The sequence below is a fragment of the Microtus oregoni genome, unplaced genomic scaffold (genome assembly GCF_018167655.1).
Source record: "Microtus oregoni isolate MIOR12 unplaced genomic scaffold, Mior012 000033F_ref0000390, whole genome shotgun sequence".
NCBI lineage: Eukaryota > Metazoa > Chordata > Mammalia > Rodentia > Cricetidae > Microtus > Microtus oregoni.
Window position 1 is genome coordinate 18,385,044 of NW_024543092.1, and position 27,097 is coordinate 18,412,140.

A 27,097-nucleotide genomic window follows, 5' to 3' on the forward strand; every position below is an offset into this window, starting at 1 on the left:
CGCCTGGGTTCTGGGGATGAAACTCAGGTCTGAATGCTTGCAGAGCAAGAACTTGACTGACTCAGTCATCTCTCCAGCCCTCCCTGTTAATGGCTAAGCAAGTATTTTTTGCCATCCACTTAGCAGCACGCTGAAGACACTGCGTACATGGTCCCCGGGGTGGAAGATCCAGATCAAGGCTTGTGAGGCCCGAGAAAGCACAGCTGCCTGCTGGGGGCCAATGAGATGAGATACTGGAGTCATCTAAGGGTGGACAGATGTGCTGCCCCCCACAGTACATCTGGTCAACACACAGCACTCAGTCTCCCAGTGACGATCATTTTAGCAGGGGAGAGGTTAGCGTTCTACATGACTGTACTTGTTGGAGATCCTGAACTTGAATGCAGTGGCTTCTGAGTCGTCATGGTTCCCGTGTAAAGCCAAATAGGCAAGGGGTTTCCATCCCAAACCAGACTGGATTCCCTAAGGGATGTGTTATGGTATCCCAGCTCCACTGTCAGCATTTTGCCTTAGATCCTCCAGGATCAGAGTTATAGATAGTTGTGAGCTGCCACATGGGTGCTGGAGATTGTATCTGAGTCCTTTGGAAGAGCAGCCAGTGCTCTTAACTGCTAAGCCATCTCTCTAGCTCCTACAGGTCAAGAGATTAATAGAGAAAATTTCAAGCATATTAAAATAGGAAAAATAGGTTGATAAATCTCTGTCCATGTATCATATAGACCCTTTAAATTGCTGGCTTGTGATCAAACTTGAGGTTTCTCTGCTCGACCTTGTCCTCTCCCTGGAATACTAACCTGGCTGCATCTTATAACATCTCTCAGATATAGAAGCGTAAACGTATTGACGCAACTCTGGGATCACAGGTGCTGTCCTCGGGGCATGGATGAGTGGATAGTGATAGAGATACTCATTTGACTCAGACTCAAATAATCAGAGTTGCAATCCAACGGCTGGGAATGAGCAAATCGGAAGAGTGGGGATATCCAAAATATGACTTTGATATCATTACTCTAAGAAGAAATGATTAGACACAGTTACCTATGGTGGCACTTAGCATTGCCAGCTGCACACCCGAGAGGCACGCGTCCAGGCACACCTGTGAGGGATTGTCTAGATGAAGGTTAGCCTCCGAGAATGTCTGTGAGGGACTGTCTTGATTACATCAATTAATGGGAGAAGACTGTGTTAATTTGGGCAGGACTATGCCCCGTGTGGGGATCCCCAATTGTGTCAAATGGAAAGAATAAGTTGAGTGCTTGCCTGCATTGGCTCATCGAGTGCATTCATTCACCTGCACCTGACTGGATGTAAGCGACATGACCTGCTCTTTTTTACTCCAGCTGCTGTGACCTCCCTGCCATGGTAGGCTGCAACCCTGAACTGAGAGTGAAATTAACCCTTTTCCTCCCATGAGCTGTCTTTGCCCTGGGGTATTTCATCACAGCAATGGGAAAAGGAGCTAAGATATCTATCTAGTATCAAACAGCAAAGTGGTGTTTCCCATACCTTAATCGGCGTCTCCTGGTGTTTAGATATTGTGAAGACACATCTCTTTGAGTTCTCCATAAGTTTGTCTTCTGTTGCTTTTCTAAGCATCTCTGAGGATGAAGACTCTTACGCAGTTTTTATTTAAGCAAAGTTGTCTGACCTGTAGCATGTGGGCTTCCTGTGGTCAAAGGAGAACTATGGATGTCACTAATGAAAAACTTCTAAAGCTAAAATATTATGAGCTGTGTGTGTGACTTTTTTGTCACATGTTTGCCCCATTCTCTGAAGATGATAACTTCCTGTCACGATGTCAGAAGGTTGAACATAGCTTATTGATTTCTAAGAACCGATTAATATGATCTGCTGTCTTTGTATTCCCTTTCAGTAGCTAGAACTAGACTTTAGTTGAGTTCAGGCTTGATATTTTTGGCAAGCCTACTTCTTAAGTGGCTCAGTACATATCCATCAGAGATATCTGCTCGCCTGCCTGTCTCTCTGGGAATGTTGGTGCGACTGGCAACCATTGTCTGGGTGGATTAGTTCATCAAGAGTTGCAGACGAGTTATTCTCATTTCATTCTTATTGCTACATTTATTCCTGAGATATTTATATAGATACTAAGTTTTCTTACCAGCTTTTGGTTGCCCTTACATATAGTAGTCTAGGGATGGAATGCTACATGCTTACCTCTTCCTTTCCCAAGGAGTGGATTGGTCTTCAACATCTTCTAATGGTGTCTGGTGAGTCGCATCCTTTGGTCTCCTTCTTAACTTCAGCAAACTGCGTATGTTTCAGAGCTTTGTGGCTATTTTTGGTCACGTCCTATTGATGCCCACGTTACCCCATCTTGGGCAGATGAGGCTTCCTGTGTTGGATCCTCCATCTGTCCTGCACTTTCTGGGCATTTTCTTGCCGTTTAGTTTGGTGGCATTTTCAGGCTCACCTTCTGAGTTACAGCCTTATCTGTGGAACCATCTGTTCTTTTTGGTTTTGAAACGTGTCTTCAAATTGATGCTATCAACATCCCTCCCTTTACATGGGCCTGTGTGCAATCTGCATACATGTGTATGTATGTGTTTGCAGTTGCGTATACATGTGCGTGGAAGCCAGAGCTTGACGTCAGATGTCTTCCTCGGTTGTTTTCCGTTGATTTGCCAGTATCCCCTGTCTCTGTCCCCAAGCACCGTGACTATAGATAGGATGTTGTGCTTGCTCAGTTTTTACGTGGATGCCAGAGATCAGACTCTTGTCCTCACACTTGTGTGGCAAACGCTTTACCTGCTGAGCCATCTCCCTAGCCCCACAAACCTTTTTACATCAACTGTTCTACATCAACTCAAAGAATTAACATTCTCAGTGCAAAACCCTGGGCTAAACTTAGAACAAACCACAGATTCCTATCTGGAATGTTCCTCAATTCCCATGAAGCGTAATAAGGTACAAAATACCTCTTATGATAGCCCAGAAATAATAACCAGCACCACAGGCTGCTGGCCTCTGACACCAAAATCAAAGCAGGGTCCTATCCTAGCTTTTGTGCTTTGGTAAGCACGGCAGGCATCAATTACTCTTATGTCAGTCACTTAAATAAGTGTTGCCGGTGTCAATGTCAGGACCGCCTTGAAACCTTGTGCTTGTGTCCTCACCGCAGATACCAGCATTACCTGCATCTCACTTCCATCAGTACACATTGCTGTTCCAAACAGTGGACGTCACAGTGGCGCTTCTGTTCAAGAGTGTTGGGAAGTTTGGCTGTAATCACTTCCACGTAACTGCCTTCCCTTGTATCTCAGATGAATGGCACTCGTCTCCTGGCCCCAAGCTCCTGGCTGGGCCTGGCTTTGTTGATGAAACAGCCTGCAGCACAAAACAAAAGCGCAGGTGCCCCAAACACAAAGTGACTGATGTCCACTGAGAACAGAACTGAAGCCCCGACAGGTGTGTGGTCTGTAGAAATAGGGGCGAATCCGCGGGCGGGGAGGATTTTTAGCGGTGAGCGGTGCGTATGAAGGATTCGCCTGCACACTAGACCAGCCATCCTCTGACTTTCAGCATTTGTGTGCTATAATTATTAAGATGTACTCAGAAATAGGGATGAAATCTTAGTGCCTCGACAGTCGTTACACCAAGGGCACAGCTACAGCATGGTGGGTCTCCCAGTGTCTTCAGCGGCACCCACTGCCCCGCATGACCCCTAGATGAAAGAACTGGCCACCTCCTTTATTTTGCTCATGAGGTTCTAGCATATTCCAGGAACTGAATTTTTCCTTTGGTATCAGTTTGCATTTACTTCCCAACATTTATAACATGCCGTTTCTTGTCTGACACCTGGCTAGAGATGACTCAATTAATTTCCCACTCTTACATGATAGACACTTGGGAGTTTTATGTGGGAGAACTGAATGCAGGTGAATGCTATGAACGGTGCATTGAACACCAGCACTTACTTGAGGATAGGGCCAGGTGCCACATGCTTGGGGTGACAGAAGAAGTGGACAAGCACTTTTGATAATAGCAGGCTTGGTCTATCAGTGAGTGATGGAGAGCTGGGTCTATTATGTTTTTTTATCTTATCATAAAAAGGTGTTATCCGTGGTAGATTGGTAGTATTCCAACTGCTTACACCCTCCCTGTTGGAAGACAGCCACTGTTGGTTCCCGGCTGCCCGGCTATCTTAGACCGGAAATAATCACACAGAAACTGTATTAATTAAGTCACTGCTTGGCCCATTAGCTCTAGCTTCTTATTGGCTAACTCTTATATTGATTTAACCCATTTCTATTAATCCTTATATTGCCACGTGGCTGTGGCTTACCGGGTAAAGTTCCCAGCGCCTGTCTCCTATGGCTCCATGGCTTCTCCCTGACTCTGCCCTCTTTCTCCTAGCATACAGCCTAGCTTTCCCACCTAGTTCTGTTCTTCCCTGCCATGGGCTCAAAGCAGTTCTTTATTCATTAACCAATAAAAGCAACACATAGACAGAGGACCTCCCACACCACCTCCCTGTAAAAACATACCTGCTAGCTGCGTCCATTGCCACTGGACCCTACAGTGATCTGTCATCCACACTGTGTCAAGCTCAGCTACCTGACTCACCTGGGCTCTGCTGGTTCAGGACAGAGCTCTACCAGGCACGGACTTCTCCTGCTCCCTTGCTCTCCCACCTGCCACAAGGACAGGACAGCACATCCTGAATCAGTGCCATCCCTGGAGAGCCTCCGAATGAGCAGAGTCACACTTTGGGGTGGACTGCCTTGTGGACCGTGGCCAGGAGGTCACTGTTTCCTTAGAAACCACCACATACTCAATGTGTCTCTGAACTGCAGAGATGAGGGGTGGGTGTTGTCTACACACAGTTCGAGTTCACTGTTGTGGATCACAACAGCACTGTTTCAGCTACCAGAGGAGGAGGGGTCAGCATACATCAGGCTCTCCAGAGGGCTTTTGATGGAGGTAGGGCAGCTTACTGCTGGGAAATGCTCCTATCTTCTCCCACATTTCCATATGATAAAAACACTTCTGGTTCATTGATTCTGGGCGTGCTGACGCAAGCTTTGCCCTCACTGTAGGAGGGATGTTCTTCCTGCCCCCTGGGCTGGGTGCTGTGATTTAGCTTGGGGTGGATTGCCAGGTGGTGCAGCTGGGGCTTGAAAATGTTTGTGTGGCTGGGCCTTATCTCTGGACTTCATCCAAGGATAAGAGGAAAATATTCCCAGGCTCACCTGATGGTCCCAAAGGATCCTGAAAGAATTTGGAGTAGAGTTGCCTCAGCAACAATTGCCCAAAACTAAACCAGAACTCTCCAGATCTACCCACACGTGTGAGCTAAGCAAATGCTGATTAGTTTATACTTAGTCGACTGATGAGTGTGAGGCAGACTTATTTACCAGGAGCTCACTGCTACGCTGAAAGAACAGCCATTGCCACTGCCCTGAGCTAGACTGGACCCCAGAGGTAGTAGGTGTGGCAGCAGGTTTGACTGGGGGATTTTAAATGCCTTCATCCTCATGATTTTCTCCCTTCTAAAATCCCGGCCTCTCCCCAAATAGGAAAAATTCTCTGAGAATGTAGCAGGTTACAATTGTAGGTGACAAAGCCTCTGTCACCACAGGACTGAAGGTCCATGCTTGTCAGTGATGTTTTCAGGCCACTCTGGCCCAACCAACCCATAGACTTGGTTATAATTTCTTTGTGAGCTCGCTGCTGGTAGCTAACCTACATCTTATCAACATATTTTCTCTCCTAGACACGCTCCTGGGACGTTCCCAGGGTAGAATGTTTGGACATTTTTTGAGCTTCTTCATCCCAAAAGGATTTCTTTGGGTTCATGATTAATATCAAAGATCCCAACGGGAAAGGTTAAAACCATCTCAGTTCTTAGACAGGCTTGTGGCCCTTGAACTTTGTTCTCACTCTTGCATGTTAGTGGCCCGCTGCATGGACAGTAATGTTGCCGAGGGAAGGGACCTTCCAGTTTGAGGATACGTGGGAAGTCCCTTTCTGCAGCAGCATGGATATGTCTCCCAAAGGACAATTTTTGTCTCCATAACCTTTGCTCTTTGCAGAACAGAGCTGTATGGCGTTTCTGGGGTCTGTGGAGCCCATCGGGGCTGTGTGGTATTTTAGTCCAGTTTTTGTGCTGTTTTAAGGTTCATTTCCCTTGTAATTTTGTGTCTGTGTGGAGAGAGCTATGTGCATGCGGTGCCTGCAGAGGCTGGAGATGTTGCATTCCTCTGAGATGGAGTTACAGCTGGTTGTGAGCTGCCTGACATGGGTGCTGAGAATCAAATTCAAGTCCTCTGGGAAAGTGGTGTGTGCTCTAATTGCTGAGCCATAGAAATTGCTGGAGAATCCCTGCACTGGGCTTTTAATTGCTTTGTTTAGTTGTTGACTCCGAGCTGAGATACAAGTGCTCTCTCATGAACTGCTGAAGGGTTTCCAAGCCTGGCCTGTTTCAGATCCAGGATGAGCATGAAACAGTGAAGGAATTGGAAAGACACTCCCGGAAACCCACCCAGAGCTGACATTGCACCCCCTCACCTCACAGAGGGAGCATTCTGTGGGGAATTCTCCTATCCCTGCAAGGCTGTCTGACGTTGACAGCTTTAGCATACACGCTGTCACGCTCACTTTAACTCAGATGTTCCTGGATGCATGAAAAATATCGAGACACTTGATGTACAACACAAAACAGGCCTTTGAGCCATGGTTTAGCGTGATATCCTTCAGATTGTGGAGAGTGGTCTGAGCCCTGTGAATGCCTTACAGGATTTTACAGTGTTTGCAGGAATTTCTTCAGTTCCCATGTCTTTAACTTTTTGATGCTAAGACAATGCTGCATATGGTAGGAAAGTTGACTGACTGAAAACATTATGGAATAGCCATGAAGACTGATCAACTGTGATGTCCAGAGCAAGACAGGATGTCCATGCTCCTTCCCCAAACTTGACAAGCAATAGTTTTTTTTTCTACTTGGAAGAGCCAGGAATGAAAATCTTTTCCTTCTCGTTTCCTATGCTCTCAGAGCCTGGCGAAGCTCACTGGCAGAAAGTTGTGTGGGTTGAGTTCCAAGCTCCACCTGGTGACAGCACACTTGGTGGCCAGTCATTGTCCCGTTGTGTAATCTGCAAGTCAGGGGTGGCCCTTTGTTCCTCCTCAATAGCTGACCTTGGCTTTGTCCTTTAGGGACTGGAGTCCCTTCTACTCCCCAAGCCTCTGTGTGTGCAGAAATGCCTCTGCCTGCTTCTGGTCCAACCCAGTCCCTCCTGGTTCAACCAACAAACTAAAATACGAAACAAGATGAATGAAGGCCACAGGGTTGCTTTATTCTGTTTGGCTTGGTTGTTCTTTTCTTTTTCTCTGATAATTGCAGAAGTTCCTAATTCAATTCTTTTCATTCTGGGTCTTTGCCTAACGGGACAGAGGGGTATGTTTTCCTTTCCTTTTTCTGGTTTTGAGCACTCTAATCCTGTCTTTGAGTCTTCATGCTCATACTGTGAGAAAGACAGTTGACTCTTTCAAGGGTCTTGTTCCCATGCCATTTGGCCAGCCCCTGTGTTTTCTGCAAAATCCATTTCTGTGATCCAAATCCCTGGGCTTCCTCCTGTGGTGCCTCTCTGGGAACGCGCTGTCCAGTGGTGTGAGGGATGAGTACAGTCTCCAGGCTCCACGGCACTGCACTACATCGTCTCTGGTGGGCACTCCACAGTGGTTCACAGCCCTCTGACCCACCCCGATGAATACCTTTCTTCATGAACTCTTCTTAAAGATGTGTCCGGGTGAGCAGGTGAAATCTGCTGTACTCTACAGAGCTGGAGGCAATATCGGTGCACAAAGATAGTCTCTACTATGTAGACAACCCAGGAGGGACTTTTACTACACATCCCAGGAACAAGCACATTAAAACTAATCTCTTGGGGTCCACCAGGAGCTGGCAAGCAAGGTGCCAGATGCTGGATTTTCCTGGGATAAAATCCTCTGTTCTCTGAGAAGAATTGAGTTCAAGATTCCTGTGATCCATGACTAAATGGTTTGATGACATAGTAGCATGTGGGCACTGACCATGGTCCTTCCTGCTCCTGACAACAGGACCTAGTTTGATACTCAGTTCAGAAGCAGGAACAAGTAATATGTTCCATGGTGTGTGTTCCTCACTTGAATTCAGTGTTAGTGGAAGGAGGAAAATACAACTTAACACCCATGTAGAAAGGGAGGCTGAGAGCTTTCCTTTTACCGTGATGAACTTGTCTCTTTCAAGGGTCTGAATAAAGAAAATCTTAAGAGAAGAAATCTCTAAATCCTTTGTCAGAAAAAAGAAGAAGATGACGACTTAGGGCCTCTTGAGAAACTAGCCAGAAGGCTTTGTTGACTCCCCCATGGGAGGCCTTACCCTTTCTAAGGAATGGATGGATGATGGGTTAGGAGGGGAGGTGGGGGAACTGTGGTTGGTATGTAAAGTGAATTTAAAAATTTTAAATAAAAAACAAACAAAAAGAAAAAAAGAAAGAAAGGAAAGAAACTGGCCAGAACCAAGGACTTTTTTCCTATTTAGAGAAATTATTCACGTGATAGCAAATTCTTGTCACCTTCCCCAGAGACAGCCATGGAGAGGAGGCCAAGAGGATCCCCTGGGTGAGTGGTTGCAACAGTTTTGTTCACAGGCCTGTGTCCTAGCAGATGTAAATTCAGTCCCAGAGGCTCTAGAAGGGTCACGTGGCTGGGCCAGCTCTCTATTTGCTGTGGATACACTGCTTGGGTGCACAAGCCATTGGCATTCAGACCTTGTCTGTATGATGCATTGGAGTCTGACATAAATGTGTGTTTCTTCAGGTGAAGGGAAGTGCCATCATAGTGAATAATTACTAAGGAACAGGGTGTGATTAGAGCATTTGGATATGTACATGGTCTCGGTAACCAGAAAGTAGAACATAATCCCTGCCAACCTCTAAATGTTTTCACCTTAAGTCCTCATACTCAGGATTGAAATTGCTGACCTAGAAACACATACAGGGCACACACAGGGCACCTGGAAGCACACACAGAACACCTGGACGCACACACAGGGCACCTGGATGCACACACTGGGCACCTGGACGCACACACAGAACATCTGGATGCATATACAGAGCACCTGGAATCACACACAGGACACTTGGACGCACACACAGGGCACCTGGATGCACACACTGGAACCTGGATGCACACACAGAACATATGGATGCATACACAGGGCACCTGGAATCACACACAGGACACCTGGACACACACACAGGGCACCTGGACGCACACACAGAACATCTGGATGCATACACAGAGCACCTGGAATCACACACAGGGCACCTGGAAGCACACACAGAACACCTGGACGCACACACAGGGCACCTGGAAGCACACACAGAACATCTGGATGCATACACAGAGCACCTGGAATCACACACAGGACACCTGGACGCACACACAGGGCACCTGGATGCACACACTGGACACCTGGACGCACACAGGGCACCTGGACGGACGCACACACAGGGCACCTGGACGCACACACAGGGCACCTGGACACACACACAGGGCACCTAGATGCACACACAGGACACCTGGATGCACACACAGGGCACCTGGACATGTTTGTATCTTCGTTAACTGCTGAACTTTGTCCCAGGTGACTAATGTTCAAGGTAGGACTTGTTCTTAGAAAAAAACTAAAGTCAAATCCCATAGACTTGATTAGCTTAGAATCCTTGATAGGTTCTAAGCATCCTTGATTAACTCACACATTGATTATGTTCTGATCATTTACTGGCCTTAAGGATGAGTTTTTTTATGCTAATCAGGCACTGAGTTCTTATGTGCTTCATCAGCTCTCAAAGGAGAATCTTGGTTTCCCTTTCCTGCTTTTACTAAGGTCAACACGCCTCAAATGGCCTAGATCTTGAAGGAGGCTGGGGAAGACTTTTTGGATGGCTATTGTCATGATTATGTTTGTCAGATGGAGTGAAGAAGAGATTAAACATTTATTCAAGTGTTTCCAGAAGCATATGGAACCTCAAGTCTTAAGCATGTCTCTGGGACCTGACCTAGACAGCTTATAAAAGCCAGTTCATGTATTCACTCTGAAATTCAGAGCAACCTGCTCAATTGTCAGCTAGGTGAAATATACAACTACCTCACCCAGGATTGCTTACAGTCTCCTTTCTTGGGGATACTCCATGTTCTAAAGATAACTAACCTCTCAAGTTCAACAAGTCGGTTACTAATTGCTGTAATGAAATCTTTTTCACATTAAAAACTGAACACATTAGAAAACTCCAGATGAACAGAGCTTCCCAGAGGCTTTCTCAGAAACACAGATGTATTGACACACACACTGTAACTGGTTCATCCTCATGTTCAGGGTAGGTTCAAGGCTCTGTATTGGATGCTGTTGTTAAAATAACCTGCATAATATTTGCCCTCCAGACTGTCTCCCCCATACATTCACCATCCCTGTATTTTCCCTAGCACTGTATTGTTGCATTTATTCATTTATTATTTATTTATCCTCTTTGAGATCTCTTTTCTGTCTCATCAATAGTTATGCTTTTTTGTTCTTTAAAGGTTTGTTTCTGCATTGTGAGTGTGAATATGTGTATGTCTATGATGTATATGTGTCTATGTACATACATGTGAGTGTGAATATGTGTATGTCTATGATGTATATGTGTCTATGTACATACATGTGAGTGTGAATATGTGTATGTCTATGATGTATATGTGTCTATGTACATACATGTGAGTGTGAATATGTGTATGTCTATGATGTATATGTGTCTATGTACATACATGTGAGTGTGAATATGTGTATGTCTATGATGTATATGTGTCTATGTACATACATGTGAGTGTGAATATGTGTATGTCTATGATGTATATGTGTCTATGTGCATACATGTGAGGAATGCACTCACCTGTGTACACAGAGACCACATAAGGGACATCCGGTGCGGTCCTCCATCACTGTCCATGTATTCCTTTGGGGGAGGGTTTCTCCTTGAACCTGAGTTTGGGTTTATTGACTAGGCTGAGAGCTAACAAACCTCCATAATTGTCCTATCCCAACTCCCTTTGGAATAATGTATGGGCAAGAAGCCCAACTTGTTACATGGATGCTGGGACCTGGACTCCAGGCTTCATGATTGAACAGCATGCTCTCATAAGCCCTGAGCCATCACTCCTGTCTCCTAAGACTGTTCTCTATCCTGCTATACTTCCTTGCCTTACAGACGTGTTTAAAGAGACCAAACATGAGCTTTCCCTCTATGTTGACAGAGTGAGCCCCGGCATGCTTGAATTTTGATTGCTTTGTGAATAAACATTGGGAATTTTGAGGGGTTGGGGAGGTGGCCCAGTCAGTCATGCGCTTGCCATGCAGATGAGAGGAAAGGACCTGAGTTCAGAGCCCCAGGGCCAAGTAAGGTCCAGGTGTGGCACACACATCTGTAACTCGGTGCTGGAGGTCTGGAGACAGGTGGAGCCCTGGATTTACTGGGCAACCAGTCCCAGTGAGGTCCAGACTCAGTGAGAAATTCTGTCTCATAGATAAGGTAGAGAGCAGTTTCGACAGATACCTCCATCTGCGTGCATATGTGTGCACGCGTGCGCTCGCAAACACACACACACACATGATAAAGGCATCAAATTGAAATCTTGGCCAGTATAATTATTAATTATGAAAACTAATCTATCTATTTGTTTGCAATAAATCAAGTCACAGCTCAGAAAGGCAGGGATAGGTACAGCATGATGTCGTCACATATTATAATGATGCAAATCCTACCAAATGTCATACTCCCCTTTCAGTACAGTTCCAATCTGGAACCCCAAGGTGCTGTGAACCACCTGATCATGGCTTGCACATTCAAACGTCTCCTCTTCCCCTAGGAAAGGTTCTGCTCTGAGTGACAAGAATACACGGGTAAACAGTAAGTTACCGTATCCAGAATAGTCTGAAAACCGAGACCCAGAAAGAGGAACCCTCATCAAAGGATGAGGACATTCATTGTGGAGCATGTAAACTGATCTCCACACTCCTCGGTCATACCGGAATTTCTCGGGTAATTTCTCAGCACTCCCAAATGAAACATTGAAAAGGGGGTTGATTCTGAAGAGACTTCGGTGGCCCCTATGAGAGCATTTGGTGGCTGTTACTTATTCTCAGGTGTAGAGTGGAATTAGATCTCGCGTCTCTGTGCTGGTACAGTTTCCTGAGTCCTTAACTTAACTTAACCGATTTGAGGACCAGGTAAGAAGCAGACACGTGATTGCACCCTTTCCATTTCTGAGTCTAACCTGGTTTTCTGGATTCCAGTTCTCAAGGGCTTTAGCATGCACCTCTGTGCAACTTCAGTTGGGGGCACAGACCGGCTGCCTGAGCCACCAGGGAGCAGCACCTGTCTTGGGTTGTCCCACTACAGTGAGACAATGCCTGGCTGGGAGCCGCTTCAGGGGAAAGGGTTTGGTTCACAAGTCCAGATGTAGTCCACCATGGCTGAACAGTCACGGTGGTGTGAGAGAACTGAAGAACTGATGTGTGGGCGCTCGAGCTAGGGCCACTTTCTCCCTTTTAGACAGTCCCACCCCTCCTGTAAGGCGATTGCTGCTCCCCAGCACTCCCTCACCCCCAGCTCTTAGAGAACACCATCCCGGACTAGCTCCGACTACCTTTGCCCCACGTGATGTGGCCTGCTGCCCTCGTCACCCTCATCCTGCAGGGCTATTACCCCAGCACCAGTGTGAGAGCGCCTGACGGTGGAGTGGACGCCCTCCACTTGTGAGCAGAATCTGGTTGTTACATACCAAGGCATCAAAGACCAAATTCTCAGGACAGTGACTCCTGGTGCGTAGGGAGACAGAGACGTAGAGACGATGGGAATCATGATGGCATGGGTTTGGGCTGTTTTATATGTTTCACTTTGTTCACGGTGCCTTTTTTCCTCTTCCCATACCACACGACACTCCCTGTCTAGCGTCTTACCCAGTTTGCCTATCCAGAACTGAAGTCTGTGTGTATCCATGCGGGCTACTGTTGTTGAAGACAATGGACATTCTTTTTGTTTTGTTTTGTTTTTTGGGGTTTTTTTTGTTACAGATTTTTATTTTCCATTTTCCAAGTAAGAATGGAAACAAGTTGTAATAAAAAACCCAGTGTTTTCATTATTTATTTTATTTTATGAGGCATTATATTTCATATGATGTTAATGAAGAAACATGATTATGTTTATATATATTTTAAAAACAAAATTTCTCAGCATCTCAAATATTAGTATGCAAGAGAACAGAAGTCAACTCAGTTCTGACACTGGGCATTCTTGAGCTTTGACACTGAGAACAATTCTGTTTCTGTGGTGGTTATGAACATCCATGAGTGCTCCTGGCAAGTTCCCTACCATGTCTGATTCAGTCCCGTGACACCAAACCCTGTCTCCCACACATCCTGTGTCTCCTGAGCGCTAGAGTTTTGGAAGTGAGTGCCGTCTCCTGCTCCCTGGAAGACACTACTTTCATTAACGCGCCTAGGAAAGAATAAAAATAAAAAGCGTCCCCAGCTTTGTTTCTAAGGTGAAGAAATATATCCACAAGTGAATCATAGCCACAGCACTGGGCCTTTGCTGAGGCTGTGGCAGCAGCCGGTCCCTGGGGGGGGCCTCAGATGGGAGCCACCATGGTGGTTCTGTAGCATGTGCAGAATGCCCAGTCACACGGGTGGAGACAGGGACTCCTTCAGGGCCAACGAGCTCTCAAAGTAGATCTTAGCCGCAGAAGACCTGAGGAAGATCCCAAGGTCTAGGGTGTCAGTGCCCGCTGTCTAGTACCATAGCCTCTGGCCTCACATGCGTGGTGGGGGGCGGGGGGATCAATTGGTTCATTCTAAAATTTACCATAAGAGAAAACTGCGTGGTTGAATTGCAAAGATTTGCTCTAAAACAGTACAAATGCTTCATAAGTGACTTCATTTGGACTTGATAACATTAGACTAGATTATGGCCAATAAAACACATCAGAGTGATCAATTTCACCTATTATCTTTACCATTTGTGCCACAACTACTAGGCAGCTCACCTATGTGGCTCATACGTAAGTTTTACTGTGCAGCTCTGGTCCTGGGGACTACAGTTCATCCTTAATTTTGATAAGCAATGGTCATTCCTAAACATCTTGGCACAGATATTTCCTTGTTGTGGATGATTTTCAAAAAAAAAAAAACTGTAGGCTTTATTAAAGAGATACAATGTGTTTGTATCATTTCCTCACCACCTCTCCTCTTATTCCTTCCCAACCCCTTCTCAAATTCATGGCTTCCTGTTCTTTAAGTATTGTTGTTAAACACACACACCACGCACACACACAATCATCACACACACACCACATACACCCACCACACACACAATCTACTGAGTTCATTTAGTGTTGTTCGTGTGTATGTGGACTTAGAGCTGGCTGCTTGGGATTGGTTAACCTACAGGAGCTTCTTGCTAGAGCGGACACATTCCCCTTCTCTCTCGGCAGTGTATAGCTCCTCTTCTAGTGGCAGGATTTGTGAGGTTTCCCCCATCCAGGTTGGTGTGTCAGCTGTGGTTGTCTTTTCCCAGGTCTTGTTTAGGCAGCCATGCTGTTGCGATTTCATGGGTGTCACATGTAGACGACACTGTCTTCAGCAGGTGTCCTGATCCTTTGCCTCCTACACAACACGGACGTTTCTTTATGTGCTCTCACATAGTAGATGTTCTATTTGCCCTCGTTTTTAGTTTAATAGATTTTTCTCTAAGTTTCTCAAAGTACTGCAGGTAGCTTGGCAACTCTGCTTCATGGAGAGCAGGCAGGATATACTGTGAGTAGTTTGGCATATCGCTCTCTTCATGTAGAGCAGACAGTGTGGATTGCAGGTAGCTCGGTACCCTGCTCTCTTTACGGAGAGCAGGCGGTGCTCTTCTGCCCAGGAGTTGGCTGAAGCTCTTTCATGTCAGAGTTTCATGTCAAGTTCAGATGCCAGAACTTCTGATGTTTCTGGGGCTTGCCTATGTCTGAGTAATGGGGTCATGCACTAGACAGTATGTGAAAGACCCGCGGTATCCCCCAGCAGTCACTGGTCACCTTTCCAGCACCTACAAACCCTCTTCCTCTTTAAGACTTGGAGGTTTAGCTTTGAAGTGGTTTCTAACCCGCTCAAATAAGTAAACCTCAAATCTTCAAACAACCATTGATTCCCACTGACTTAGAAAATAGGAGCTTCTTGAGGGTGGAGCCTGTAGTCAACCTATGACAACATCATCATTGGATACATCGTGATGGTGAAGGGCTCATGGCCATCTCAACCATATATTACCTACTGAGAACTACCAAATGATTTGTAAGGCTACAGATGCAGCCACCAGCCCTGTGCCCTTCTCCTGCCCAGGGCAGATCCTGTGTGTAAACCGTGTTATTCCCTCCTGAGCCTGGGGGACCAACACCTCTCCTAAACCCAGGGTTCTGGGAAGAGCTAAGGCTTAGGAGTCGGCAGATGAACTGTAACTATTTATTGACTCAGTTTCTTCTACTAGTTCCCAAGGAACCTGAAATGTAAACCAAGATCTGAGGCCTAGGGCAGTACTTAGTGAGCCCGTGGGTACAGTGAGCTGGTGATTGACTCCGTGTACCAAGTCTCTTGAACACACTAGTTGTGTGTACATTTTAAGATAATCACACCCACCTTATAGCCTGATATGTCAATGATGACAAACTGATAATAATGTAGCTGTTATATTAAAAACACTGCATTGAAATGCAAGTTTTAAAAATGGATGGTGGCAGTTCCCATTGGGAAGGGCTTCGTGTCTCGGTGCATTTTGGAGTATCTGTCTGTGTGACAGCAGTGGCTATGAGTAAGCAGTGAGCGAATTATCCCCTACAAGTATTTCCTTTTAAATGTTACTTTTTAAAAAATAACCCTAAGACTAATAGCATCCGGCATGCATGAGCATGTATCTACACACATATACATAAGCATCCAACTGAATCTTCAAAATCATAGAGTATTAGCTTCCTTGTACTACTGAAGAGAAAACCATGCTCATGGTGCCCCAATAACGTGTGGAGTGGAAAAATATATATTGTGAGCCAAATATCACAGCACTAGCCTAATCCATCTGGGTGTGTTTTCTGACCTGAAAGTAGTTCTCCATCTGGGGGGCTCTGAGCATCATTTTTGTTTTTATGGCATGGTTATTTGTAAAGCCCTTCTCTTTCTTGGCAATCTAAATTGAAAATTCACCTCAAAGAAACATATCTTGAAGAAAGGTACCAGGAAGAATTATAAAGGCACCTGAGCTAATCACAGAGTACTCTTTTTAACATAGCCTCTCTCCCTGTTGATGGTCTATGAGACCTTGGCAGAATGGAAAGGTGGTCGGGGGGATGGTTAGAGCAAGTGGCTCTTCACCTTGGTGAGAAGCAAGGAGGCCAACATCCATAGCTGAGCCTTGGGTGGTACCTTTCTTGAAGAGAGCATTACTAAGCACTGAGCCTCTAAACAGACAAGTATTATACAAGCAACTCCCTGCCCTTTGCTGCAAAGCAGGGCCTGTCCCACTTGGAACCCATAGAGGTGTGGCAAAGAAGAGTGGTAACCATGGTGTGGAAGAGATTCTGTGTCTATTGAAGTTCTAAAGAAAGCAAAGTTGCTCCAAAACCACAGAGAAACCCTGTCTCGAAAAACCAAAAAAAAAAAAAAAAAAAAAAGCAAAGTTCCAACAGGGAGCAGATAAGGGCTACCCTCATCCAGAGTTTGGGGAAATCATGAAGGAACTTGGGAATCGTGGGCATGTGCAATGTTGTAGGCACAGTCATTGTTAGGTGGTCATGGATCCATCAGAATTCTCAGAGGGCTCCGTTTTAAATTGCTGGGTTTTAGTGTATAGAGACCACGTCTTATTAAAATGCATTTTTAAAAAAAATATGTAACAATCTAGAATAGCATTTCAGGTCTTTTGTTTCTGACTCAGACTAGGCAAGAGTCCAGCACCCTTTGGCAGTAGAAAAGAATCACAGCTATGGAGGGAGGTGTTCTGTAAAAGAGCAGTAGCCCAGACGCTGTGTTCATGAGTTGGCAGGACGCGACTGGATATGTTCCATCCAGGATATGGCTCTTAGTCTCTCGAGGTCTCTGGACATCCAGAAAGTGGGTCATCTTTCAGAATATCTGCGTCACTGCGGAGACGCTGCTAGTAAATCAGAGATGAGCTGGATTCACTTACCTGCCTGGCAGTACTGTTAATCCCTCCATTCACTGAGCAGGGAAGGACCGTGTTGTGACTGATTACTTTCCCTTGTTTCGGGGAGTTCGTAGTCGCCCCACAGGTGATTATACATCTACACGTTAAACCTGGGCTTTGGAAAAGCAGAGTTGAGTCCCTGCTTTGTCCCAAATCTCAAGAATTTTACACTGAAACAAGTATGTTTACAGCGAATTGAAATCCGAGTGAATTAGAATATGGAAGCGGTTGTTTTAACAATAAAATTATTTTGCCCAAAATATTCAGAGGTCAAAGCAAGAGATTGTTCTGGGTTGGAGTCTTCAGATAATTCTGCTTTGGCCGTTAAGTGGCAGAAAGCCAATTTAAATGCTTTGGGACAATAAGGACGGGCTCATGTGTCTGGAAGTCTAGACCCAGCTGGGTTCAGAGGTGTCCTAGCCAGGGTCTGGGCAACTCATTAAAACTCTGCTTATCCCTCTCCCCACCCTGAGCAGCCAGCTGCGTTCTCAGTCTGGTTCCCTGAGGATGTGGGGTGTCTGCTAAAATCTAGTCAGGCCCACTATTTTGTCATTAATTTTTTTTGAGGAGATTCCTTTGGGTCTCTCTGAATTAAGGGAAGTAAAGGATTTTTTTTCCAAAATAAGAACCATGAATGAGATGATCAACCTACACTTTTAATCAGTATCATGGTTCTTATGAGTTAGGGAGACTATGGTGATTTTTTTCTCTTCTTCTTCTTTTTTTTTTTCCTGTATATATCCTCTTTTAAAACCAGCTAGGTGGTTATCATATGGGCATGAGGACATGAACTCCATGCCCAGAACCCACATAAAAAAGCTGGGTTGGTGCTGTGTGCCTGTGACTCTGGTTGGGAGGCCTATGTTTGAGCTCCAGGTCAATGAGAGACCCTCTCTCGAAAAATGAGGTGAATGCCTCCTAAGGAATGACACCAGGGGTTAACTTTTAGACTCCAGGTGTGTGCTGGGTGGCCAGTGTGAGGATGTGGACGCAGTGATGTCAGTGGTTCTCAGGGCTGAAGAGAGAGGAGAATCCTCTGACTCGTGGGAAAATCTGACCTGAAGGAAAAAGACGCCCCGGCCAAGCTGGTCATGATGTGTCTATGCGAGAGACATCCTGCTATTGTGTGTTGTTTTCATCTTGAAATTAAGATCCTTTTTGAAAAACCTAAATGATTTCACTCAAATCTAATTTACCTAAATCATTTTAGGCTTTTCATGTTTGAACTGGAAGATTCCATTTTAATTATGATGTTCTTTAAAACGCACATGGAAATGGCCACCAACCATAGAACGCTTATGGTTAGAAGTCTCCTCCACACTCCACAGCAGTGTGGGAGGTCAACAAGAGAGGAGTTCCTGGATACAGGTGTCAGATACTGACCTGTACCCTCTGCTATTTAGTCCTTGTGGTCTTGACTTTTCTGAATTTCATTGACAACAGGGGTTGGGAACCTTCTATCAAATTGTCCAGAGATGGGAGTATATGTATCTAGGTGCAGGCGAGAGACTAAGGGTCCTGAGGTTACATGGTGCATTTTATAAGCATCGTATATGAGATGGGAGAACTAGGCTGCCAAGCCCATTGTTGTGAGAGGTTAGTGTACATAAACCGAAATCAAATGGGGATCCCAGTGTCCTACATTCTCCTGTGCTTGCCTGCCTCAGACAATGCACAGACACACTGTGGGAAACACTTGATAACGAACCACGGGAAGCTATCACTGCCATCTGTGGGTGCCTACCCTCTACTTGGTATCATTGCCTTACTCTGAAGTGGTGAAGTCGAGAACATAAAGGGAAATCCCTCTGTAGTTCTGCCTGCTGTCATTTTTGTTGCTATGATAAAAATGCCCCAACACGTACCGCTTAGAGAGGAATGGTTTTATCTAGCTCACAGTTGCAGCTTACAGTCCATCTGTCCGGGGAGCCAGGACAGAACCTCAAGCAGCTGGTCACGACATAGCCACAGTCAAGAGAAGCCAGGATATATGAGTCCTTGCTTGGTCCTGAGCGTCCTTTCTGATCACCACCAACATTCAGAGTGAATCTCCGCACCTTGATTAGCCTTCAAAACAGCCCCCGCACAGGTGTGTCTGCAGGCCAACATGATCTCAAAATTCCCTCACTAAGACTCTCTTTACAGGCGCTTCTAGGTTATGTGAAGCTGACAGTTCAACAGCATAATACCCTTACATTGAGGTTTTCTGGGAAACAGGTGTTAGCTGGGTGCTGAGAGGAAAGGTACATGGTGACATAAGGGGAGCGTGATCTGAAACAACTTAGCACCAGTACTGGATTTATCCTCAGACGTTTGCCTGAGTTAACTGCATCTCTGTGGGTCCGACCTACTGAAAATGCTGGAAGACAAACTCTTCTTTGCCCAGTTTTGAAGATGGAATTGTGAAGGGCCCAGAAGTCCAGGAACATCACTTTAATTTTGTTCGGTTTACACGCTTACACAATGTAGGTGTACCTTGCTATAACATGGTACTGAAGTCTGTCTCTCTCGTTCAGATCACTGTTACAGATGAAGAAGTTAGCAACCCATCCTTTCTAGACCTTGTGAGGACTCCGCAAATGAGGAAGTGCACACTCATTCTGATGTTTGCTTGGTAAGTTGACTTGGGCTGACTTTTGGAGCTGGTGGTCAAGTGCGCCATTTCCTTCTGGTTGCAGGCCCTATTCTCTCTCACTTCATCTTGTAGGTTCACAAGCGCCGTGGTGTATCAAGGACTCGTCATGCGCCTGGGAATCGTCGGAAGCAACCTCTACATCGACTTCTTCATCTCAGGGCTCGTGGAGCTGCCTGCAGCCCTCTTGATCCTTCTGACCATCGAGCGGCTTGGACGACGCCTTCCTTTTGCAGCAAGCAATATAGTGGCTGGGGTGGCCTGCCTGGTCACCGCGTTCTTACCAGAAGGTATCTTCCTTCACGTTTAGCTGATAGTTCTCAAAGAACTTACCAAAAATGTAATGATTGCATATGGTGGAGCTGGTGGGGGTCACTTGTCTTTATGAGCTGTGCTATTGCTTCAAAAGCTTGGGTGATGTCATCCTATTTTCTTTCTGGATGCAAAGATTGAAGACAACTTTACATCAATCTTTGCTGAAATGTCAGGTTTGTTTGTTGATGGGAATGGGATTGCTAGATCTAGGTCATGGTGATGTGATGTTTAACGTATTTCCCATACCTACCATGCTGCAGACACCAAGCTTCACCCCAGGTTAGGGACAGAAAGACCATGTGGCTCTTGGCTTCATTTGGCTCACAGCCTTTTGAGAGACATAGACATTTTCACAACATCACAACAAGAATGTGGTAAATAGAGTTGACAAAGGTGGGGGAAAGGAGGGTGAGGGAGAGGAGGGCTGAGGAAGAAGTACTGTGTAGACCCTAGGGAGAAGCCAGAGCTCTTTACTAACTACCGTTTCTTCCAGCTATTTTCCCAAAACATAAAAAGTTGTCATGAGTTCAGGAACTTAGGCTTCCTTGTGATTGCAGGAAACTGCATGACGAAGTCAGAGGAAGGTCAGTCCCCAGCACGACTGTCCCCACAGGACATGGCAGGACCTGCTGCTGCCTATGAGCTCCTGGAGAAGGGACTAAGAGCTGTTCACACCTGTAGTGCTTTGGGGTATGGCAGGAGGGGGAGACACCAGAGACTGGCTCGCAGCTGGGTAGTCTGGCTGGGATGGAGGAGGATGGCTTCTTTTAGAGGTGTTGTAGAGGTCAATATTCTGGGGCTTGAGGGCTGCTGGATGGGGGTCAGGAGGAAGAAGAAAGGATAGAAAAAGACTAGATGCTCAGTCTGCAGCCAGATGACCTCTGCCACAGAGCACAGCTGTAGCTACAAAGAAGCCATTCGGACCCCCCAGCAAGGTGTGAATTGGAGCACAGGAGGTATTTCTGTATTCTGGGTTTGCCATGAAGGCTTTACAGGAAGCGGGGTTCTCCACAGTCCCTGTGCTTACGAAGGAAGCCGTCCGTCTCTGAGAATACCAGGGCCAGGAAAGACACAGCTAACGTGGAAAAAATCAGAGCAGACACGCACAGGAGACTTCATTAACATTAGACACCTGTTTATGAATTCCTAAAGTAGCAGTTAGACCTTACTTGGATTAAAAACTACAGAAACGCCAGCCCTCAGGACAGAAAAGGTAAATTACGTGCAATTCCACCCTGCTGCCGTAACTGATGAAGAGCAGAAACACGGGCTTCTTTCCTTTTCCTCAAGTGCTTCCGACTCCCCGGACCACAGCAATGAATCTCCACCAGGCGGGTGGCTGGACAGCAGACACCCCTCCCTACATCACCCACTCTTGACGCAAGGAGGGTGACCTCTAAAAGCACAGTGCCAGGTGGCTCCTCCCAGAGCCTCTGAGCGAGGGGCAGCGTCTCTAGCCTCTCTATGGTCACCCTCATCTTTCTTTCCCTCCAATCTCTGCCTCTGTCATCACGGGACACACTCTCCCTCTTGGCCTCTGTCCCCTAATGTGATCGCATTGTAAGCTTCTAAGTAAATATGAATCCAAAGAAACACAAATAGCCCACGACACAGTTAGTGTTTCCTTTTTTTTTTAAAGATTTATTTATTTATTACGTATACAGCATTCCTTCCATGTATGCTTGCATGCCAGAAGAGGGCACCAGATCCCATTATAGATGGCTATGAGCCACCATGTGGTTGCTGGGAATTGAACTCAGGGCCTCTGGAAAAGCAGTCAGTGCTCTTAACCTCTGAGCCATCTCTCCAGCCCCAGTTAGTGTTTCTTAAGAGCTATGAAAGCTGGGGCCGGAGAGATGGCCCAGTGATTAAGAGGACCCGCTGCTTTTCCAGAGGATGTAGGCGCAGTTCCCAGCACCCACATCAGGCAGTTCCCAGACACCTGCGACTCCAGCTCCAAGTATCTGATGCCCTCTTCTGACCTCCACAGGCAGACAGACAGACAAATAAAAATAGATCTTTTAAAAAAGCAGCGCAGAAGCTAAGAAATAACCAGCCATCAGTGTGTCAGTGTGTATGTATTTAATATTGATTAATTGCTGGCCACTAAACAGAGAAAGGAATGGAAAGGAATGAGAGAAACATAATTGCCTTTCTCAGAGGTACACAATTTTGATTAAAGGGTAAAAATTTAAGAATGTTATAGAATTCTGAGCTTCACAATTCTCCCTCCTTTCCTCCTTCCTTCTCTATGCCCCTCCCTCCCTTCCTACTTTCCTCCCTCCCTCCCTTCCTCTCTCTCCTTCTCTCTCAGTCTATATGTATTCGTGTGTGTTGATGTGTGCACAAGTGCTCATGCTGGTGTGGGTGTTCCCAGCCATGTGCAGAACAGAGGTTGGCATGGGTGTCCTCGCTCAGCTCCATCTGTTTTGTTTCTTGGGACAGGGTCTCTCACTGGCCTGTGGTTTGCTAAGCAGCCAAGGCTGCCTGGCCAGTGAACCCAGAGCTCCCTGTCTCCACTTCCCTAGTGCCGGGACTTCAAGCCCCTCCCCGTGCCTCACTTGACCTTTTCATGCGAGGCCTGGACGTCAAACCACGTCCTCATAAGCGCTTTTAGAGTCCTAAGTCTGCGCAATTGATGGGCCAGAAGATGTTCCAAATTTCCAAAACGAATTCCATCTATGAACAGAAGCCCCTCTATCCAGCGAGTGCTCCTTCCGATTTTAAGGACTCTTGACTCCAGGGACCAGGGAGGGGCTGTGGAATTAGCATTTGGAAAGTCTTTCTAGCTGCCCTTCCCGGCTGGGCTTGACATCTCCTCAGCCCCTGGCTAGAATGCTGCCAAGCCTTTTGGAGAGGTCAACTCTGAAAGTTAGTTCTCTGAAAACCTTACTTTTTATGGTCTGAGAATGAACTTGGGGAAAAAGAAATGATCTTTGCTGCTAACTCTCAGATTCGCTGTCTAGAAAGCAGAATCCTGGAGCCTGGGGGAAAAGCACTTTCTGTTTCTGTTGCACACAGCCACCTGTCACCATCACTTGTTTCTACTCAGCGTGGCAGCAAACCTAGCTGTGCCGCAAGTACCCCTCCCAGAACGAGACTAATCTTTTACTTTGCTTTCCAAGTGGAAAGTGCGTCTGTCTACCCCAATTTACATATCTTTCTTAGGACTTTTCTCTAAACTTTATTTCAGGACTCGGAGCAGATGGTACATCTAGGAGAGAGTGAAAGATGCATCTTTTAAAATTCTATATCTTTTCTTCAAAAGCTGAGTTTCAGGGCTCTAGCTGCCTGAGCAAGTCCCCGTCATAGAGGAGGATCGTTTCTCTGTGTTCACACACGACTGTGGAAAGTGACTTTAGATGCTGTGGTCATTGTTCATCTATGTGAGCATGTGTGGGAAGAAAGAGAGACAGGCACACACACACACACACACACACACAGAGAGAGAGAGAGAGAGAGAGAGAGAGAGAGAGAGAGAGAGAGATTGTACATCAATGTAGCCCAGACTGACCTCAAAATTGCTATATAGCTGAGTATGACCTTAACTGTAGTCAGATTTTCTTTTCTTTTTGGATCTCCAGGCACCAAATAATGACATGGAGACTTATTATTATTATTATTAATTAAAGTTTGGCTTTTAGCGTAGGCTTGTTCCCAATGAGTATTTATATCTTAAATTACCCTGCTTCTATTAATCCTCATTCTGCTGTGTGTGTGTGAGTGTGAGTGTGTGTGTGTGTGTGTGTGTGTGTCTATTTTTACCTGTCCTCCATTTTGTATGTCCGACCCCCTCTGTGCCTCACTGGCATCTCTCCCACATGCCTGGATTTATCCTGAGTTTCTCTCTTTGCCTGAAAGTCCTGCCTAACCTCTTCTGCCTGGCTATTGGCCATTCAGCTCTTTATTAAACCAATCAGATGACTTATACAGGCAAGGCAAAACCAGACCACATCTCTACACAGTTTTCTCAAATATCCCACAACACTTAACTTTTAAATCCTCCTGCCTCTACCTCCTGAGTGCTGGGCTTCCAGATGCCACCAAGCCCAGTTTAGGATGGAACCCAGGACTTTGTACATACTGGGCAAACATTCTGCTAGCTGAGCTACATTCCCCCATCTTTGATATTTTTTAATCTGATTTGTTTTTACCATCAAAAACATGTCTATTATCAGAATAATCAATCATTTTCATTTCCATATGTAATTGTGCATAATCTACATCTGCTAATGAACTGTTTTCTAGTTAATGTAGTATGGTATCTTTGGGACTTCTTTCCCTCCCAACGAAAGTTCTGTGGCAGTGTAGTGTTTGAGAAAAATAGCTGAAAGTCTTTAGGCCAAGGTCTTGTAGGACAGACCACTTCTGCAAAGGATGTCAAACTGATAACACTTCCTGTTCTATCAAATTGACTAGTTATTTATGAATTAACCAAATTTTTTTTATGATGGTAGTGATGGTGGTGTATAGGAAGAACATGGATGTGTTTTAAGTTGGTTTCTTAGTCTTTAATTTTTTTCCCATTGAACAATGTAAGCCTCAGTTATAAACCTCAATAGACATTGAACTTGGTGGGACTCACAACCGCCATCTTGTTATAGTAAGAAGAGGCTCTGCCTGAGGCACCTACCCTGGATAGTGGTTTCCATGGAAGCAGACAGCCTCTTCTGTGGCTGCCCTTATCATCCCATCAGCTGCGACCCAGGGCATCTGGGTGAGCTTCTGCTTTCCTCTCCATTGCATCTCCAGTAGCAACTGCTCACTGACAGACAAGGGTGGAATGCATTTCCTAGTCCCCTCTGGCTTTCACGAGGATGCAAAGTCTAAATAAGACCCACGTTTACAGCTGTCCTGTGTCTGAGCAGGTGGCGGCCCGGAACATGAACACAGCTCTGACCTTCCTCACGCCCTGATTTAACTACTGTTGCAGCAACTGCAGGTGTCCCATCTGCAAATGCAGCAAGTGCATGGGATGTCTTCAGCCAGCTTGCAACTAAATTTTAATCCTCTGGAGCTTCCCAGCAATGGTCTGGGCTCTCAAAACCTCGTTCTCTGTTTGCCTACCTGACAGATGTTTGTGGTTTGAATTTTTAATTTGTTGAATATTCTCAAGAGTGAGCATACACTGCTGAGCTTAATTTCTTCTTTCATCATCTGTGTTTGTGATGACTTCTCCATAAAAAAAAAAATATGGGGCTAGGAGGTGGTGGCACACACCTTTAATTCCAGCACTCAGGAGGCAGAGGCAGGCAGATCTCTGTGAGTTTGAAGCCAGCCTGTTCTACAGAGTGAGTTCCAGGACAGGCTCCAAAGCTACAGAGAAACCCTGTCTCAAAAAAAAAGGCAAAAGCAAAACAAAAACTATGCCTTGTGTGGTAGTGTATGCTGAGAACACTAGAATCCAGCACTCAGGAGGACGACACAGGAGAATTGAGAGTTCAAGACCAGCTTGAGCTTAACTTTGTCTCAAGAAATGAGGGTCCTTATCTAACTCAGGGGTGAGCACTTCCCTGCCATGCGTAAGTCCTGGGTTCAAGCCTCAGCACAACAAGACAATAATGCCTAATTACACCTTCAGGGAGATGCAATGTTTGCTAAGAGATGAGAGAATGATCTGGTGTGGTGTGAACCTCTGTGCAGAGATGCTGGTACCCCAGCTGTGCATCGACCAGCAGATACAGTCTCCATTCTGTCCCATGCCCTCATACCTCTAGGATAGGATGACATACATTGTATAACTCATAAGACATTCATAAGGCCTGACTGTTTAGAATGAAAATGTTGCATTTTGTCTCCCTTAAAACTGAAGAAAGTGTTTCCTAGAATATTTGCTGTGTCCCATTGCTACAGCAGAAGACAGGTTGGGGCAGGGGTCTTCATCCAGTAAAAGCAGATGGTCCTAAAGCAGTTTATTTTTTAAGGTGAGCCAGTTATGTGTATGAAACTGGCTTCCTGGAGGAAGAAGCATGGCTGGGGATGAAGGCAATGAATGACACACGCCATGGGGATAACACAGAATCAAAGTCCCTTTCCCAGGATCCCAGTTCTCAACCTTCTTCCTCACTGGAAACCAGCCTAGCTAAGGAGAACACCTATCTGGGTCTGTGCAGAACAAAGACGGACATCTGACTGTAGCCATGGTTTTCAAGGGGACACGAGGGACTTCCAGATCAAGGCCAGTGCTTGGTCTCTCTAGGACGGCACTACCTGGGACATTTTTAGCATAGTGATTGCTCGGCAAACAGCTCTTAATTGTATTTCTACAGCCAATTCTGCACTCAGGAAAGCATCTTCCACACACTAAATGGTAGCTATCGAGGTGGGATTAATGGAATTTGTCTATAATATAAAGCTTTTGCCATTTGTTCTTAAGTTATCAAGGATTTAGGTTGGGGAGACCAATAGATGCATTTTGTTGTTTTGTAAAACGTTGCTGAGATCATTAGAGCCCTAACTCTCCCCTTCTACACATTCTGTTCACAGGGATACCATGGCTAAGGACCACAGTTGCTACCCTGGGAAGACTCGGGATAACCATGGCCTTTGAAATAGTTTATTTGGTAAATTCAGAGTTGTACCCGACAACATTACGGTAATTCTGGCATTTATGTTGCCTTTTCTCCTAAGTAACTATAGCCAAATGTTTCCAGGGTTGCTGATCTATTAACTAGGGCTCAGTTTAGCCCCTTAAGACAATGGGCTTTGAGTTGTAGCTTCCGCTCATTACCTACCACATTTGGTGACTTAGAAATATGTCCAGTGGCTGTAACTGGAGACAAAACTATGATTTTTGAAAGAGCACTGACTTGGGACCAGAAAGTCTCCTACCATGCCTGCTTAGATGGTAAGTTGGGTCTACCTCCACCAGCAGCAC

General features: G+C 45.7%; 1 protein-coding gene across 2 annotated transcripts in view; it reads left to right on the top strand.

Moving 5' to 3' along the window:
• The window catches only part of Slc22a3 (solute carrier family 22 member 3), a 96,434-nt gene that overhangs the window by 61,192 nt on the left and 8,145 nt on the right, over positions 1-27,097 (top strand). For both annotated transcript variants that reach the window (XM_041680149.1, XM_041680150.1), the window contains 3 exons: positions 19,790-19,887; positions 19,981-20,195; positions 26,707-26,815. In XM_041680149.1, coding sequence (XP_041536083.1) covers positions 19,790-19,887; positions 19,981-20,195; positions 26,707-26,815 — 422 coding nt within the window. The remainder of the gene's footprint in view (positions 1-19,789; positions 19,888-19,980; positions 20,196-26,706; positions 26,816-27,097) is intronic.